Source organism: Watersipora subatra, chromosome 3 (assembly GCF_963576615.1).
Source record: "Watersipora subatra chromosome 3, tzWatSuba1.1, whole genome shotgun sequence".
Taxonomy (NCBI): Eukaryota; Metazoa; Bryozoa; class Gymnolaemata; order Cheilostomatida; family Watersiporidae; genus Watersipora; species Watersipora subatra.
This window is the reverse complement of record NC_088710.1, coordinates 70,264,377-70,279,903: the sequence shown is the minus strand read 5'-3', so window position 1 is coordinate 70,279,903 and position 15,527 is coordinate 70,264,377. Positions and strand designations below refer to the sequence as shown.

At 35.2% G+C, this 15,527-nt stretch overlaps 2 protein-coding genes across 2 annotated transcripts; one reads left to right on the top strand and one right to left on the bottom strand.

Moving 5' to 3' along the window:
- Positions 1-416: 416 nt before the first annotated feature.
- LOC137391053 (angio-associated migratory cell protein-like) lies at positions 417-15,329 on the bottom strand. The gene is made up of 11 exons (XM_068077398.1): positions 15,315-15,329; positions 8,863-8,987; positions 8,596-8,667; positions 8,385-8,504; positions 6,315-6,454; positions 5,725-5,953; positions 4,610-4,737; positions 4,311-4,390; positions 4,063-4,156; positions 3,674-3,828; positions 417-1,353 (listed from the first exon to the last, which is right to left on the bottom strand). The coding sequence occupies exons 2-11, from the start codon at positions 8,969-8,971 to the stop codon at positions 1,275-1,277; spliced, it is 1,206 nt and encodes a 401-aa protein (XP_067933499.1). The 5' UTR covers positions 8,972-8,987; positions 15,315-15,329; the 3' UTR covers positions 417-1,274.
- LOC137390952 (general transcription factor II-I repeat domain-containing protein 2-like) lies at positions 11,866-12,795 on the top strand. Its single transcript, XM_068077265.1, has one exon. It carries the CDS (start codon positions 11,866-11,868, stop codon positions 12,793-12,795), a length of 930 nt encoding a protein of 309 aa, XP_067933366.1.
- Positions 15,330-15,527: the final 198 nt, after the last annotated feature.

Below are 15,527 nucleotides of genomic sequence, written 5' to 3'. Positions count from 1 at the left end.
AGACCGAAAAAAGATTCTACATCTTGGTCCAATCTTTAAACAGCTGTGACAGTTTTGGATTCATTTTTCCTTTTAGATGTGTAGAAGATAACACACAGTCATGGTGCTACATCGGACCGACAAATTATGTAATCCATTATATTATATAATGTCGTGTATAAGTTAAACTCTATGCAACTTGGAAAGATATAAATATTAAATCTGAAATATACTACAAATTCTTATCTTGATTGATGTGTTGCAACCTCTTTGCTTTCCCCAAATGATAAACTGGCGAAATTTGAACTTATATCACTAAATTCATATATTACATAACACATTATGAAAATGTTGTGGCCAGTTGAGAGAATTGTCAATTACATACTCAGAATAAGCTCCAAATTTTGGTCCAAAAACACATGGAATTGAGTGGTGTTCACAATTATATTTAATACATACTTCAAGTTATGCATATAACTTACATAATAATATTATTATGTAATATAAAGTCAAATCCATGCGTTTTTGAAATCTCATAATATGATATTTGAAATCAGCTACAAATTTGGATCTAGTTGGATGTATCACAGTCCCGCTCTGTACTGGTCGAACTTGTAAATTATAAAAATTATATTATTAATTTATTGTATCACGTAATACATTATAATTAGTCTGGTTGCTAGTTTAGAAGTGTAGAAATTAGATATTCAGAATCAGCATAAAATTCTGGTCTAGAACATTATTTCAGCATATTATCCATCCTAATATAAAATAAATCACTTTTTTGAGCACTTTATGGTAGGCTGCTTCTCCACTAAATGAGATGGTGCATTATCTGTTGATGCTCGACGCAGATAGTGTACTAAATGGTACCACTGTTTGTCAGGACTAACAAAACTGAGATACATGTAGCGATATATGAAATTCACAATCTTCGTGGCAATATAGGTATTGACAACAGGTTGCAGCATTCCATGAGCAATAAGATTTTAAAGAAACTCGAAGCAAGCTTCCTTTTTATAAAAAACCAGATATAATCATTGTATATACGCAAGGTTGCACTTAAAACATACTGAAACAAATATACAAAGAGCTGCTATCTTATATGCTATGTAGAACATTCCTGCTTGATGAAGTGACAGGATGATCTATAGCTCTAAGGAGAACCTGGATTTATCTGACATGAGACTGCTACCCATATATTAGCCTGTTAAATAACTTAGCCAATGTTCCAATAAAACCATTTGCTTTCACTGTTGATGTGGCTGAGTCTGATGCCTTTAACTAAGTGCGAGCTAAGACGGTGTGTCTGCACTCACAGCGTAGACTTTAGCAGTACCATCCTCAGATGCAGAGGCAAAAACCACCCCATGTCTACAAGAGAAAATAGTTGAAGGAAATATTATACTGGCATCTTATAGTGGATGTAATACGAACGACAACTGATGATATTTGCAAAAAGGCTTCTGTTTACACTTTTACGCAAACTCATTCGTCGAAATATTTTCACAAATATACTTCACGCATTCAATAAAACCATGTCTATTGTTCTTACACGTCTATTTCATTGTCATTGTAATGCTGTCACTTTCAGCACTGATATTTTATAACCTACCGTGAAAATTCAATTAATTTTTTAACCTCAGCTCGAAGGAGTACATATCATTTTCTGATAAACATGATGAGCCTGTTGGTCACCTGTGATAATCGAAAAATGCTGTAAAGAAAACAAAACTGTAAAGTAGCGAGCATCTATATTTGCTTCAGTTTATATTCTCTTCGGTAAAACCCGAAGTCTTTGTCATAAACTAGTGCTACAAGAAGTTTTAAATTGAGCCTTTTATTGGACTTTCAATTTACGTGAGAACATGACGTGTCAAAACAATAATCAAACTGTCATGGCTACGTCAGAGAAATAAACTGATTCCGATCTACAGCGGTTTTGTGATGGCTGCGATCAACTGTTCGTTTTTGAGCTTTTAAGAGATTGTAATCACATTTCCACATATTTTACACCTACAACACAGCAGAGTAAAACATGGTGAATCTTTTGATACCAAATAACTGTAATGTAAGATTTGTTGCAAGTCAACCTTTAAACTTTGAAAGCAATGCCATAGAAATAATTAGTAACTCTATCAGACTAATAATCGTTCCTTGTTTAACTCAGTCTTGAAAAATGGTTTACAATTACGATGGAATTTGTACCACTATTTGCAGACTATAATTTGTGCTTACAAGGCATGTGGCTAAAAGTTTATCATTATTTTCGTGACACGTTTCTTGAATAGCAACTCTTAAAAGTTTAGCTATGCTAAAAATTTGTTTCAACGCTAATATCGACTAGTTCGGCAGTGCGGAAGAAGAGTTGGTCAGCGGACCCTGTGGAAGGTATTGAACAGCCAGGAGAAAATGAAATCGTTCCAAATGAAAGCAACGATCAAAACGCAACCTGCCGATCACGCGATGCAAATATTTTTGTTTCAAATATGTTAATTTTTGTTTCTGCATGTATTATAATTATGGTTTGTTTATGTCACTTTTGTTTTAATATACATATATTTTTAGCGTTTGATAAATTATTATTATATAACTTGCAGCATGTTATTTGATAACAATATTGCGGTTATATAAACTCAGCTTACAATGGATTGATGCTCATAACTCCTCTTCTATTCCACATAAAAAGCTAGTTTTGGCTGCAAACTGTAGCAAACATATCAATGAGTGCAATGAGCTTTAATGTAACATTGTTAAATATCGTTACAAAATAAAAGTATGTCTTCAAATTTAGAATGAAATAAAAAATTGATGGCTTCAACAAAATGCAACACAGACTATAAAGTCATCATAGGTTAATTGCAAGCAATAGATGTCAACGATAGAGATATTTTTCAGCTTCCCAATGCGTATTTTTCTTTAAAGATCTACATGTTGTAGGTAAGTTATAGAAGATTTATCGCACCCAAAAGGGTTAATGTCACTTCGCTCAAAAGAGAGTGCAAAATATAGGCACCGTTTGCTTCACTCAAAAATGGCTTATATTTAGCTTCCCCAAACTCTGATGAGCTATTTGAGAAATACAATGGCACCCTCTTTCTGAACGTCACCTCTAATAAAACGCCAGTACAGGAAAAAGTTGAAAAATAGAGCGCTATGGTTTCCAAATACAGGTTTTACGGTACATACATAAGATAAATTTACAAACATGTCACATCCTTCTCCCAACGAACCCACTTAATCACAAGTACGAATATTCAGACCAAATGAAGTCCAAACTATGCCCATACTATGTAAGTGCATGTTTTTGCTTACAATACTGGGTCTGAAGTTGAAATATAAACTGAAAGTCAATCAAGATAACTTAAATTTACATATTTATTACATAACATGTTTAGAAAGCAGTTAATTGTACCGATGTCAAAATTTGGCTCAAACATATACTTTTAAAAAATAGTTTTTATTTCATGGATTTTCAGTTATCGCGGGAGACGCCGGCCCCATTAACTGCAAAGAGTAAAATACTTTTATTTAGTTCTAGGAACATAGAGAACTGTGACAGTACTTCTGAAAGACCGTGACAAAGGGCAGTTAATGAAAGAAAAAACATAATGGTTGACTCATGGGTTATGTTGAGAAAGGTGCTTGCCTAACAGTGGAGATACAGTCCAATACAAAGTAACAGAAAAGTAACCTTGACACGGCGATGTCATGTATTTCTGCTATATGACCATAAAACTTGGCTGTAGACTCTCCAGTTCGACCATCCCAAAGTGACACAACTCCGGCAGCATCTGCTGCATAAAGCAGAGGAGAGTCTATATACCATTCTACCTTCGTCACCGGAACCTGAACACAAGAGTACAACAGGGGTAGTTAAAGACTCTAGTGTTAGACATCAGATGGTACTTGGCAAAGAGTCAAATGCAAAGAGGAAGTATAAGTAGGGATATACAGAAAGCTAGCACATCTTCCCGGTGTAATAATTTATTCCGCCTAGAGAACAGTTTTTTCATTACTTATTATTGATATTAGCAACTGAAAATGGATTTAACTATCCAGAACCATTCCATATTATCATACCTGCTCCGTGTTGATTTTATGCAAGGTTGTCTGGGATCGCAAATCAAGTACGAAGATATCTCCTATATTTGTGGCTACTGCTGCCAAAGGCCGACTAAAATGAATACAGCACGACATTGATAGTGTAGTTGAGAGCCTGTCTGAGTGTTACGATCAGCACTTGAGTTGAGTTACGCAGAAAGTCTGATTACATAGCATTACAGCACGAGACTTCCATCAGCCTACTCATATGAGTCAGAATTACCAACCTGGAGCATAACGAGACATCTTCAACAGAACACTCCTCTCCCTCTCCTCCACCTCCACTGCAGTCGAATCGTTTTAAAAGCTATAAACAATACAATTCAGCTGAACAAAGTTCAGTCGCTAATCGATAAGGAATGTAATAGAGGTACAGCTGACAAAGCGAAAAATCGAAGAGCTGACTTGAAGCAGAGTTATATCATGGGTACAGCGTTGTACAATCCTGCACAATGAGTACGACACTAGCTAAGCGAAGATCAAAGACAAACTAGACAGGAAACAAGAGCGGCATAAGAAAACCAACCTTGCCTGATTTATAGTCATAGAGGTGAACCGAGCCATTGACACTGCCAGAGATGCAATGGTTGTTTTCCTCCGGAGTCTTGTGCAAAACTGCCATACATGTGATGGCTGCCTGATGACTGTCATTACCTGAATAATGCAGCTGACCATGTAGAGCACGCATAGAAGACCTCTGTTGCAGTGAAGAAGTTATATACAGTAGAACCTTGGTTCACGAACGTTTCGGTTCTCGACCAACTCGGTTTTCGACCAAAAAATTTGAGATTTTTTTGTCCCGGATCTCGACCATAAATTAGGTTCTCGACCAAACAGGAACATGCGCATTTCAATTAAACGTTCGGAACAGCTTCGGAAACAGCATGTTTATACGTTTAACGAGGCTGTTACGAGCCACTTTCAGAGGGTTCTCAAAAAGGGAGAAGTTTTGCGCCATTAATTCATTACAAAAAGGAGCCATCTGGGAGAACGTTGCCTCTCCAGAAGAGATTTTCTAGAGACACAACTCCTCCAGTCGAGTTACCCTAAATTGTTTTGGAAGAGGATTCGTCCTCAAAGATGTGAAGTAAACATGCCATTGCTGTTTCTATTTTCTTTTTCACACGATTGTTGATGTAACTGATCTGTTGCATTATCATTTTTATTTTGTTGTTGTTTCATTATCAATTTCTGCGATTTTTGATATTGTATCGTAACCTTTAATGTTTTCGATGTTTGAAGAGCAAAGCATACGAAATGTTTACTTTATGTTTTCTTTTTTCATCATCGTAGATGGAAAATCTTTTATTAAAGTTAAACACGATCTATATGTACCCGTTTTTATTTATAGTACGCAGTATACAGTAAAGTTTGTGGTGTAAAATGTTAAAAAATACCTTACCGAAGTTGTTAAATCGACTTGGAACGGATTAAAACTTACATATATATTAATTCTAATGGGAAAACCTGATTCGGATCTTGAATAACTCGGTTTTCGACCAACCTTCTGGAACGGATTGTGTTCGAGAACTGAGGTTCCACTGTACTTCTTGCTATTATCTTTTTTACGAGTATAAGCGATTGCTTCAACATATCCTTGTTCAATGAACATTTCAACTTAATGAGAAGGAATTTAATTACCTGATATAGTGAGTTTGCACGAGGAAGACGAGAGGTCCCATATTTTGAGGACACCGTTAGAGTAGCCGGTCATGAGAGAGGAGCCTCCAGGTAGCAACCGACAACAAGTTGCTGCTACTCCAGCATTGGAGTAAGTCTTGCAGTCTCCAGACAGAACCTTCCACATCCACACAGTGCCTTCGACATCAGAGGCGAAAAGCACCCTGGTACCATAGTGCCAGCCAAGCCACTGTAAGCAGTCATTAGTCTAAAGATCTGGCTAAGCAAGGAATGGTACCAAACCTCTCTCGCAAGCATTACAATGAGCAGCTGTATCAGGACTATACAGACAGAACTTACCTATAACATCAGCAAGGCTGACTTAGTTTTTCAACTAAGCAGTGAGTGCAAATACCGTGGGAGTGCTCTAGAGTTAGACAACCAAAAAAACATTCATCGACATCAAGCTATATTAGGATGTTGAAAAATATGAAAAACTGACGTTATACAGTAGAAGGGATGACACTAGTATGCTCTGCTCCTAATAGATGCTATCAGTTTAGCAAACTAAGACCACTACCTGCCAGAAAGTGACACTGAATGTGAGATACCTCTAAATCTGATACTTCAAACGACCAAATACACTCCTTGGTAGAGATCTGCCAGACTTGAATGAAGCCAGCCATGTCACCAGTAGCTAGTAGAGCACCATCATTAGAGAAGTCTATTTGGGTGACCGAGTCCTTGTGACCTAAAAAGAACATGAAATGAGAGAATGAGTGTGCAATGTAATGCAGAGAACAGAGACTAGGTAGAATTGATAAATGAGCATTTTATACCAGCCTTATTAATAGATTAGTATTAGTTTTCTGACCGACAGAAGGGTAGGATAACTCCCTCATTAAGCCAGTGAGACAAGTAGCTGTCATTAGCTGATGGTTAGCTTGTATAATTATGTCATTTGTTTTCAAGCAAATGTTCTGGTTAAGAATAAATGCATATTGTGTTAGTATATGGTGGAAAAGGTAGTGAAATACAAATACTTACTTCTCAGTCACACTAAATCTGTTTATCCTTCTTATTATCACAAAAATTCATCAATATAATTTCCATTTATTCAAGTGTCAAGGACTTCTTTATCCCACGACCAAACAGAGCGAAGCGATTGGTTGGGAGATTTATGATAAATGCACATGTGCACACAACTCCCGAAAATTATTCATCAACAATGAGACGAACCTTTGTATCAAAATTTCATCAACAAATTTAACCATCGTTTTGTAGAGTCGTTAAAGTATAATAATGATACAAAACACATACAAACCTATTTAAATATGTTACCAAGTCTTTGTAAACCTTCGTTATTATCTTAAAACTTACCCATCTGATCGGATTATACACAAATAGACAGATTTATTTGGACAAAAATCGTTATTAATACTTGCTAAGCCTCACTTTTATAAAAGCTAAGGCCGGAAATTGAAACGCCGAGCGACAAAGAATAGAACGATTAAGTCGTGCGCATTTCACGAAAAAATAACGTGCACTTTTCACCAGTCTATAGCATTGTTGAATTGCCGAAGGTTTTGGTAATTAACGTAGAAGTACTGAAATCGTTTCATTTTTGCCGATTTCAAACTAACTGACATTTCAGACACATTTGAGTACTTTGGTGTTCTAACTGATGTCCAACGCAGTGTAAGTAAAGGAAATGACAATGATATTTTTTTCTAACGATTTTTAAGAGATTACGATATTTAATTATAAGTTTGGATATTCTTCTTGATACTTCTTGATATTGTTAGCTATAACATTTTGAAATGTAAACAAAATTGTGCAGTTTTTCTATTATTACTGTATTACTATTACTACGTTTGGATATTCTTTTTGATACTTCTTGATATTGTTAGCTATGACGTTTTTAAATGTAAACAAAATTGTTCATTGGCTTTCTATTATTACTGTATTACTATATTAATAATATTGGTTATTCTAATAATATCAGTGCATTTTACTTCTAATATTGCATTTCTCCTATTGCAGGGGGAGAGATATAAACATATAATCTTTTCCTTTCATTATTGCTGTTTGTCATGACCAAACACTTTTTTAAATAGATTTTCTAAAAATCTATATAAATATTACTTCTTGATATTGTTAGCTATGACGTTTTGAAATGTAAACAAAATTGCACATTGGTTTTATATTATTACTATATTAATAATATTGGTTATTCTAATAATATCAGTGCATTTTACTTCTAATATTGGCCAATATTGCATTTCTCCTATTGCAGGGGGAGAGATATAAACATATAATCTTTTCTTTCATTATTGCTGTTTGTTGTATATAATAACACCCACACCCAGTACATTACAGCTACCATTGCAGTTATCCTATTGCACTGCAGTGCCATTTGACTGCTAATATTGCATTTCTCAACCATCAGTACCCTTTCTTTTTTCCAATATCACTTTGGTCGTGGGCTGTATGACAGTGGAATTTCTAGTCGTATAATTTAAATAATTATAAAATAATAAAAGCACTGTATGTACATTTATGATCACTGATCAGACTATATCAAAGTATTTATGAGAAGCTGAATGAACAAAAAGAGAAGCACTATAATTGTGGTATGTACAAACTGGCCTTATGCTCCTACAACCACATAGTTGCCTTACCTGTACATTTGAAAACTATCTCTCCAGATGTTGAGTTCCAGAGAAAAGCTGAGTCATCTTGACCTCCAGTGGCAATTAGTGCATTATTTACTGGGTTAAACTTAATGCAAAACACAGGATCTACAAAATAGAGGATTTGTAAAATACCAGCACATTTTCACAAAAAATTAATCATCTGTAGAACTGAGCATAATTGTAAAGGGCTTATTACCTTTGTGACCACTAAAAGTGCACGTTGAATCATCTCTGTTTTCCTCCGTTGTTAGACCATCTTCTATCACACCTGTGCAAAATAGTCAACAGTGCCCTTTCCACATCTATGTACATAACTAAACAAGGTTTGAGGGTTAGCCAAGAAAAGTTACTAGAGTCATTAAAGTTATAATAATCAGCTAAGTGTTACTTATCAGAACAAAGTGTTACAATCAATAGCCATAGCACCATGCAGTCACAACTTGATACACCGATTCTTGCTTACCTTCCTCATCCATATCAACCTCTTCAACTTCATTAATATTTCCATCTCCCAAATCTACTACTTCATGCATTTCCCCATCATGGTCAGCCACACGCTGCTCCTCATCCATGCCACTTTTGGTTTTACTGAAAAGAAGTTGCTAGGTTTATGAACTGATTATTTTTCTACATAAAAAGTTATTATGATGGCATTAAGGATTTAGTTTCTGTTGCCATTAAAATTTAGGTAAAATATTGTCCTATGTATAACTGTTGCAAAGTAAAAATTCCAAGTAGCATTACTGTAAAGTCGATCTAATGCGGGTTTATTTTGAAAGTTTTGAATCATATCAACCTGAAGCTCTGAGGGCTACAGCAGATGAGCTGTTGCGCATGGAAAGTTGTTTCTCATAATTTTTGCTATCCACAGATTTTGTTCATTATAATTTTGTAACATGACCAGCAGTCCTCCATGTATAACTCAAACTTATAGCTCCCAACTTAATTTCAAATGTTCCTACCAAATCGTTAGTTCAGTCCTTTCGCACTTATAATCGCTTCGTGTTTTTATATTTAGTAATGCCCCAGTCGGTGTTATTTACAATTGAGGTAAGGGATTACAGTAACCAAGGATATGAGTAACAATAGTCATACCCTAACAGTGGGGATGAGCAATGGTCTACATACTTTTTAAGTAACCGTGTGGGCCATGCTATATAGACAACATGACTGTGATATTCTGCACTAGAAAAAATTTTCTGATTGGTAGTTTTCGTTAGCACAATTTTGCATATCTGTAACCTTAAAGTCAGAAATATTTTGCAGGCAGAAACCAGAGTAATGACTTTAGGAGCCAACATTTACAGACAGAAATAACTGAGTTTGGTGGAACCTTTGCGTCAGAGGTTTTAAGAAAGGTACAATTGTTTGCTTAAAAACTAGCCTTTTATTTAAAAAAAGGAAAACTGACTGCTCTATTCATGACTTCTCGAGTAGAAAACTGAACTCTCCAAATTATTATGTAGTGAAAAAATAACCACATACTACTCATACCTTAGATGGCAAGGCTAAGTGAATGTGAATTCTTGAAGAAACAATCACCACAATGTATTTCAAACAAATGATTGTTATAATTTGGGATAAAACTCTTAGCCATCCCTCTTGTTTACTCTGCCTTATTTAACCACTATCATACAACCAACTCTCATTTATCAGTAGTTCTAAAGTAGGTAGTACCCTTACTTTGGTTCATCATCGCCAAACCCTAACAGTAAAAACCTTAATCGCTAGCTATGAATTAAATGTTTCTTCAAACAGTAACAATCCTGTGAAGCAATAACAAGAGCTAGCAAATGCAGTTAGCGTGTGAGTAAGTGTAGTGCAAAATGTAATTTTGTTGTTGACATTTTATTTATGAACATTTTTATTTTCACAAATTTCAAATTGTTAATTTAATTTTGAACCATGTTTCCTATGAGCCTCCACTATGCACTGTTAAGCTTGCCTTGTGAAATGGAAATGTTTTATGAGATCTTAATGTGCGCTTAATGAGAGCTTATGAGAACTTAATGAACATGTGATAATGGACAATGGATGAATAAAACGTAGAAATTCTATATTGATATTATTAATAACAATATTACAGTAGAGCATGTAAACAAATGTGGAGTTAATGTATAACCAAGAATATTTAAAATGGGCTTGTTTAATACATTACACTACATGAGAAAAATATACTGAAAATAAAGAGATTTTTCAAAAATATGAGGTAAAATCCAACACATATTTGCGGTCAATTAAAATGAACCAATCATAAATGTCAAATATGGGTGAGATTTTTTATTATGTGAATCACCAGATTTTGGAACTTATTAAGATTTGACCAAAAATATACTGCAACGTGTAGTTTTACAACAAAGTTCTTTATTTTCATTATCTTCACATTTTATTCTATCATCAAATGTACAATATAAAGATTAACTTGAAAATGAAATTAAAATGTATTTTTGTTAGTCACGATGCGATGTTAATGCATCTTTAAGTAGGCTAGCATTCAGTTTTATCATTGTTGTTTTGTGGAAAAAGATAAAATATACATTCCAAAATGTTGTCAAATTAAAGTGAAACAACTTTTGTTCCAGTTTGAATATAATTCGCAAGCATTTTAATCTCATTTAAAATTATTTTAACCGTTTTACCATTATTAACACCTGCAAAACAGAATCACGCTGAGCATTAAAATTTGCCGCAATAGTTATATGCTCACTTGCAAAAATTATTATAATTACCTCACTACTCCAAGCAGACAAACTTCTAGTAAAATAGAAAATTGGACACTTCTAGCAATTTTTTAATATTATAATTGGTATTGAAGCACCAACGTTGCAAAAAAATTTAAATGTGAATATTACACTCTAGCTCAACTATAGTTATCATGAAATCAGCATGAGTTTAATACAGGAGTGTCCAAACTACGGCCCGCGGGCCAACTGCGGCCCGCAGTCCATTTTTAATTGGCCCGCAAGAAATTTTATAAACAGAATGGAATATGGCCCGCACTTCAAATTTTGCCTGCACTTCTAAGTTTTAACACCAGGGGGAGCTACTGTTGATCAAGGCAGTTGCTCCACCAAAAAGGCAAGTTAATACTAAAATAATAGTTGTGATATCTGACGGCAGATATAATATTTTATTACGTTCGTGAATAACGGCCAATATATTGCATACTATATAGAACGTAGATCTGAACATAAACCGAGTCGCTAATAATAAAACTCAGCCGGATATCGATATAAATCTATGACAGTTAGTTAATCTTTATTGAATTAATATTAATATAAAATATAATATTATTTGTGCGTCTATTTGCAGGCAAAAATACATATAATCAATAATTAGTAAAAATATTACCAAAAAATATTCAGTTTGTTCAGTCATTCAGTGCGTTCGGTCATTCGGCGCGTTCGGCTTTTCGTATCTACCGCCAAAAAGGCCAATCCCAGAAGAAATTTACTCGTTACTAAATATGGCAGAACCAAAGAAGCGAAAGGTAGAAAGTGAGTGCAGAAAATTTCAGACACGGTGGGAGAGTGAATATTTCTTCAAAGAATTTAAGGGGAAGTGTGTCTGTTTGATCTGCACTGAAACTGTGGCAGTTATGAAAGAGTATAATGTACGACGTCATTATGAGACCAAACATCAGGCCTATGCATCCTACACTGGTGCTGAGCGAGAGCAGAAAGTAAAGCAAATGGTAGCTAAACTGCAGGGTCAGCAACAGTATTTTTTGCGTGCTCAAAAAGTCCAGGAAAAGGCTACAATAGCCAGCTATGAGGTCGCCCAACTCATCGCAAGACACGACAAGCCTTTTTCAGATGGAGACCTCATAAAACACTGCCTCGTTAAAGTCGCCGAAATAATGTGCCCGGAGAAAGTGCAGGACTTCAACAACGTCAGCATATCCAGAAATACAGTTGCGCGACGCATTGAAGACTTGTCAGCCAACGTTAAACTGCAACTGTCTGATAAAGCTTGTGCTTTTGATTTTTACTCCATCGCATGCGATGAAAGCACTGATGCCACAGACACCGCACAGCTGCTAATTTTTTTGCGGGGAGTGGACGAGAACTTTGGAGTTACAGAGGAGCTGCTCGATCTTAAGAGTCTAAAAGGCACAACAACGGATATGGATATTTTTGAAGCTGTGTCAGACTCAATTGACAAAATGGGACTTCAATGGGACAAGCTGTGTGGAGTTACAACAGACAGGGCTCCAGCTATGGCAGGTGAACATAAAGGAATGGCGTCTATGGTGTGCGCTAAGGTGAAAGAGACTGAAGGTGAGGCTGTTAAAATGCACTGTATTGTTCACCAAGAAGCCCTTTGTGCCAAGACAGTCAATCTTCGAGATGTAATGAACACAGTTGTGAAAACTGTCAACATAATCCGAGCATAATCCGATCTTACTAATCATTTAACCACCCTGAACAAGAGCCTACAAGGGAAAGATCAGCTTGTACCACAACTTTATGCGCACATGAAAGCATTTTGTGTGAAGCTCAATCTCTTTAAGACACAACTGCGCAACTTCAACGTTGTGCACTTCCCCACACTGTCCGAGATCAGAACTGCGTATCCACAGGCCAACCTTTCTGCTAAAAAAGGGAAATATGTGTCTGTGATTGCATGTCTCGAAACAGAATTCAGACAGCGCTTCCAGGATTTTTCTGTCATTGATAAAGAAATCAAGCTATTCGCGACTCCTTTCTTGGTGGATGCCAAAGAAGTGGAAGAGAATCTGCAATTAGAACTCATCGAAATCCAGTGAGATGATGTTCTGAAGAATCAACATCAGCAGCTTTCCCTCCCCGAGTTCTACCGGAGCTTGGAAAAGAAAAAGTATCCTATGATGACACGCCACGCGAAAAGAATGATCAGTCTGTTTGGCTCAACATACATATGTGAGCAAACATTTTCTCTGTTAACACTTAACAAAAGCAGAATGAGAACCAAAATGACCGACAGCCATCTCCATGATGTCCTTCGCATCGCAACCACTAAGTTTACTGCAGACCTGCCAGCCATCCTTCGGTCCAAAGCGCTGCATCACTGCTCCCACTGAGTGCAATGCCGTTCCCACTTTTGGTGAGTAAAAAATCTATTCAACAGTACCCGTGTGTTAATAAGCATGCATATGTAGGAAAATACACCAAAGTTAAGGCTATATACCTAATTTCTAGTAAGTGGCCCAGCCCCTCCTATATTTTTATGTATGTGGCCCTCGGTGAAAAAGGTTTGGACATCCCTGGTTTAATATTATCCCCGTCTCCATCTTTAATAATGAAAAAAGACTTGCAATCTTTATTTGCAAAATAAACTACATATATACAGAAAATAGTAGAAGGTCATTGTAAATTGTCCCTGCTGTTGTTGTTTGTATAAAGTTGGTTGATAACGCACTGTAAACTATGTGCTTGTTTTACACTAATAATTAAGTTAATGCCCTTTGAAATATTCTTGTCACTTATTATTTTCTTGCTAAACAATAAATAGTAAAATAGTAAATAACGATAAAGCAAATTTTAAAAAAACTCCAGTTAATTTCATTTTTAACCATGTAAATATTACATCATTTTTAAATTGTTTTAATCTTTGCATGAAATTGAAAAGTATTTACTATCTAAATAGTAACTATTATATTATTTATAAATATGAAATAATATTATTAATACTAGTTATATTATTATTAATTAGTATAACTAGTACGACACCACATTGAAATATCACTTAGGCTCAGATTACAATTGCTGTTGGTAAATATTTATTGTTCATATTCTATAACATATTTATTATTAGTATTTCAAATGTTAGTTCACAACAATCTAACTAGTCACATAAAGAGTTACTAATTTTTAGTTAATGATCGTAAAAAAATAAATTTTAAATATCATTCAATAAATATAGATGGCTTTATTGACTGCAGCATTTTTATTGATGCAATTTTATTTGAATTCAATATCTTAATTTAATAATGAATATGGTGTGAAAAATGTCACCTAAATTAAAAAAGGCAAGAGTTACCAAAAGCTTCACAAAGAACAGGAGGACTAATTTAAAAACAACAATCAGTGGTGTCATAATTATCATTACAATAAAAGGGACAACTTGAGAGGTGAAGTATGCAAAACACCAAAACAGTGTATTATATTCCTGCAATTGTTTGAAAAAAAGCCTTTAGTATGACAACTTTTCAAAAGGAGGATCATTGTTGAATTTCAATCTAGTAAAATAGTTTGCTAAGGACGAAACAAATGAAGATTTTATAATCTTCCTAAACTGGGGACTTTATAATTCGAACACATTTAATGACTGGCGGTTGTCAACGCCATTTTTATGGCTAGTGCTTTGGACCACACCACATAATAGTACCAGTTTTGTTACTGCCAATTTTCACATCTAATAATCTTTTACCGTGTCACCATCTAACATATAATTTCCGACAAACTCTGAATGTTTATTTAAAAAAGCAAGGATAATATCACATTCTGATGTGCCATGGCGTAGTCATTGGGGGCAATATATCGTAACGGTACCAAAACATAAAATTGAATATTAACTTAAAATTATTAACTTCGCTTGTATGAATAAACTGGACTATGTACAGGCCTGCCAACCACGGAGTGGAATAAGGAGTGAGATTCTATTTTGGGGGCAATGAAAACGCGAGGATTTGATAGGTGGCGTAAATTTTTATAACGTATAAAAAACCACAGCGAAAGATATAACTCCATATGGCTACTTGACGATTGGGGCATAAAAACCATGTTTGCTTGGGTAAAAGGGGTAATTGCGTGACACGGGCATGAGATACGTGAGGCATGAGACAACTGTGTGTTTCTCACGCCCAATGCGTGAGAGTTGGCAGGCCTGGCTATGTATTCGCATGCAACTACTAAGGCGAGGAAAAAATACTACCTGCTGCAGTCTGTAGGGAAATTGCTTTTTGGTGAGATATATCGGTAATTTTGTGCGCAGACATGTAAATATTGTGACAATAAACTTTGTTGTATTTTTGTTAATTGACACAATAGTAATTACAAAAATTTATTTATTTTTATTAAATTATCGCTGCATTCTAACAAAAATTAACTTTTACACAATGCATTTGCGTTTGAAGTATTTTATTGT

What these genes read in the sequence shown, in the direction of transcription:
- LOC137391053 (XM_068077398.1), bottom strand. Translation starts at nt 8,971, where the DNA reads ATGGATGAGGAGCAGCGTGTGGCTGACCATGATGGGGAAATGCATGAA. An exon ending in TTGAAGTATCAGATTTAGAG is followed by an intron (nt 5,954 to 6,314) that starts GTATCTCACATT and finishes GACTGCTTACAG; the next exon opens with TGGCTTGGCTGGCACTATGG. An exon ending in GATGTCTCGTTATGCTCCAG is followed by an intron (nt 4,157 to 4,310) that starts GTTGGTAATTCT and finishes TATTCATTTTAG; the next exon opens with TCGGCCTTTGGCAGCAGTAG.
- LOC137390952 (XM_068077265.1), top strand. Translation starts at nt 11,866, where the DNA reads ATGGCAGAACCAAAGAAGCGAAAGGTAGAAAGTGAGTGCAGAAAATTT.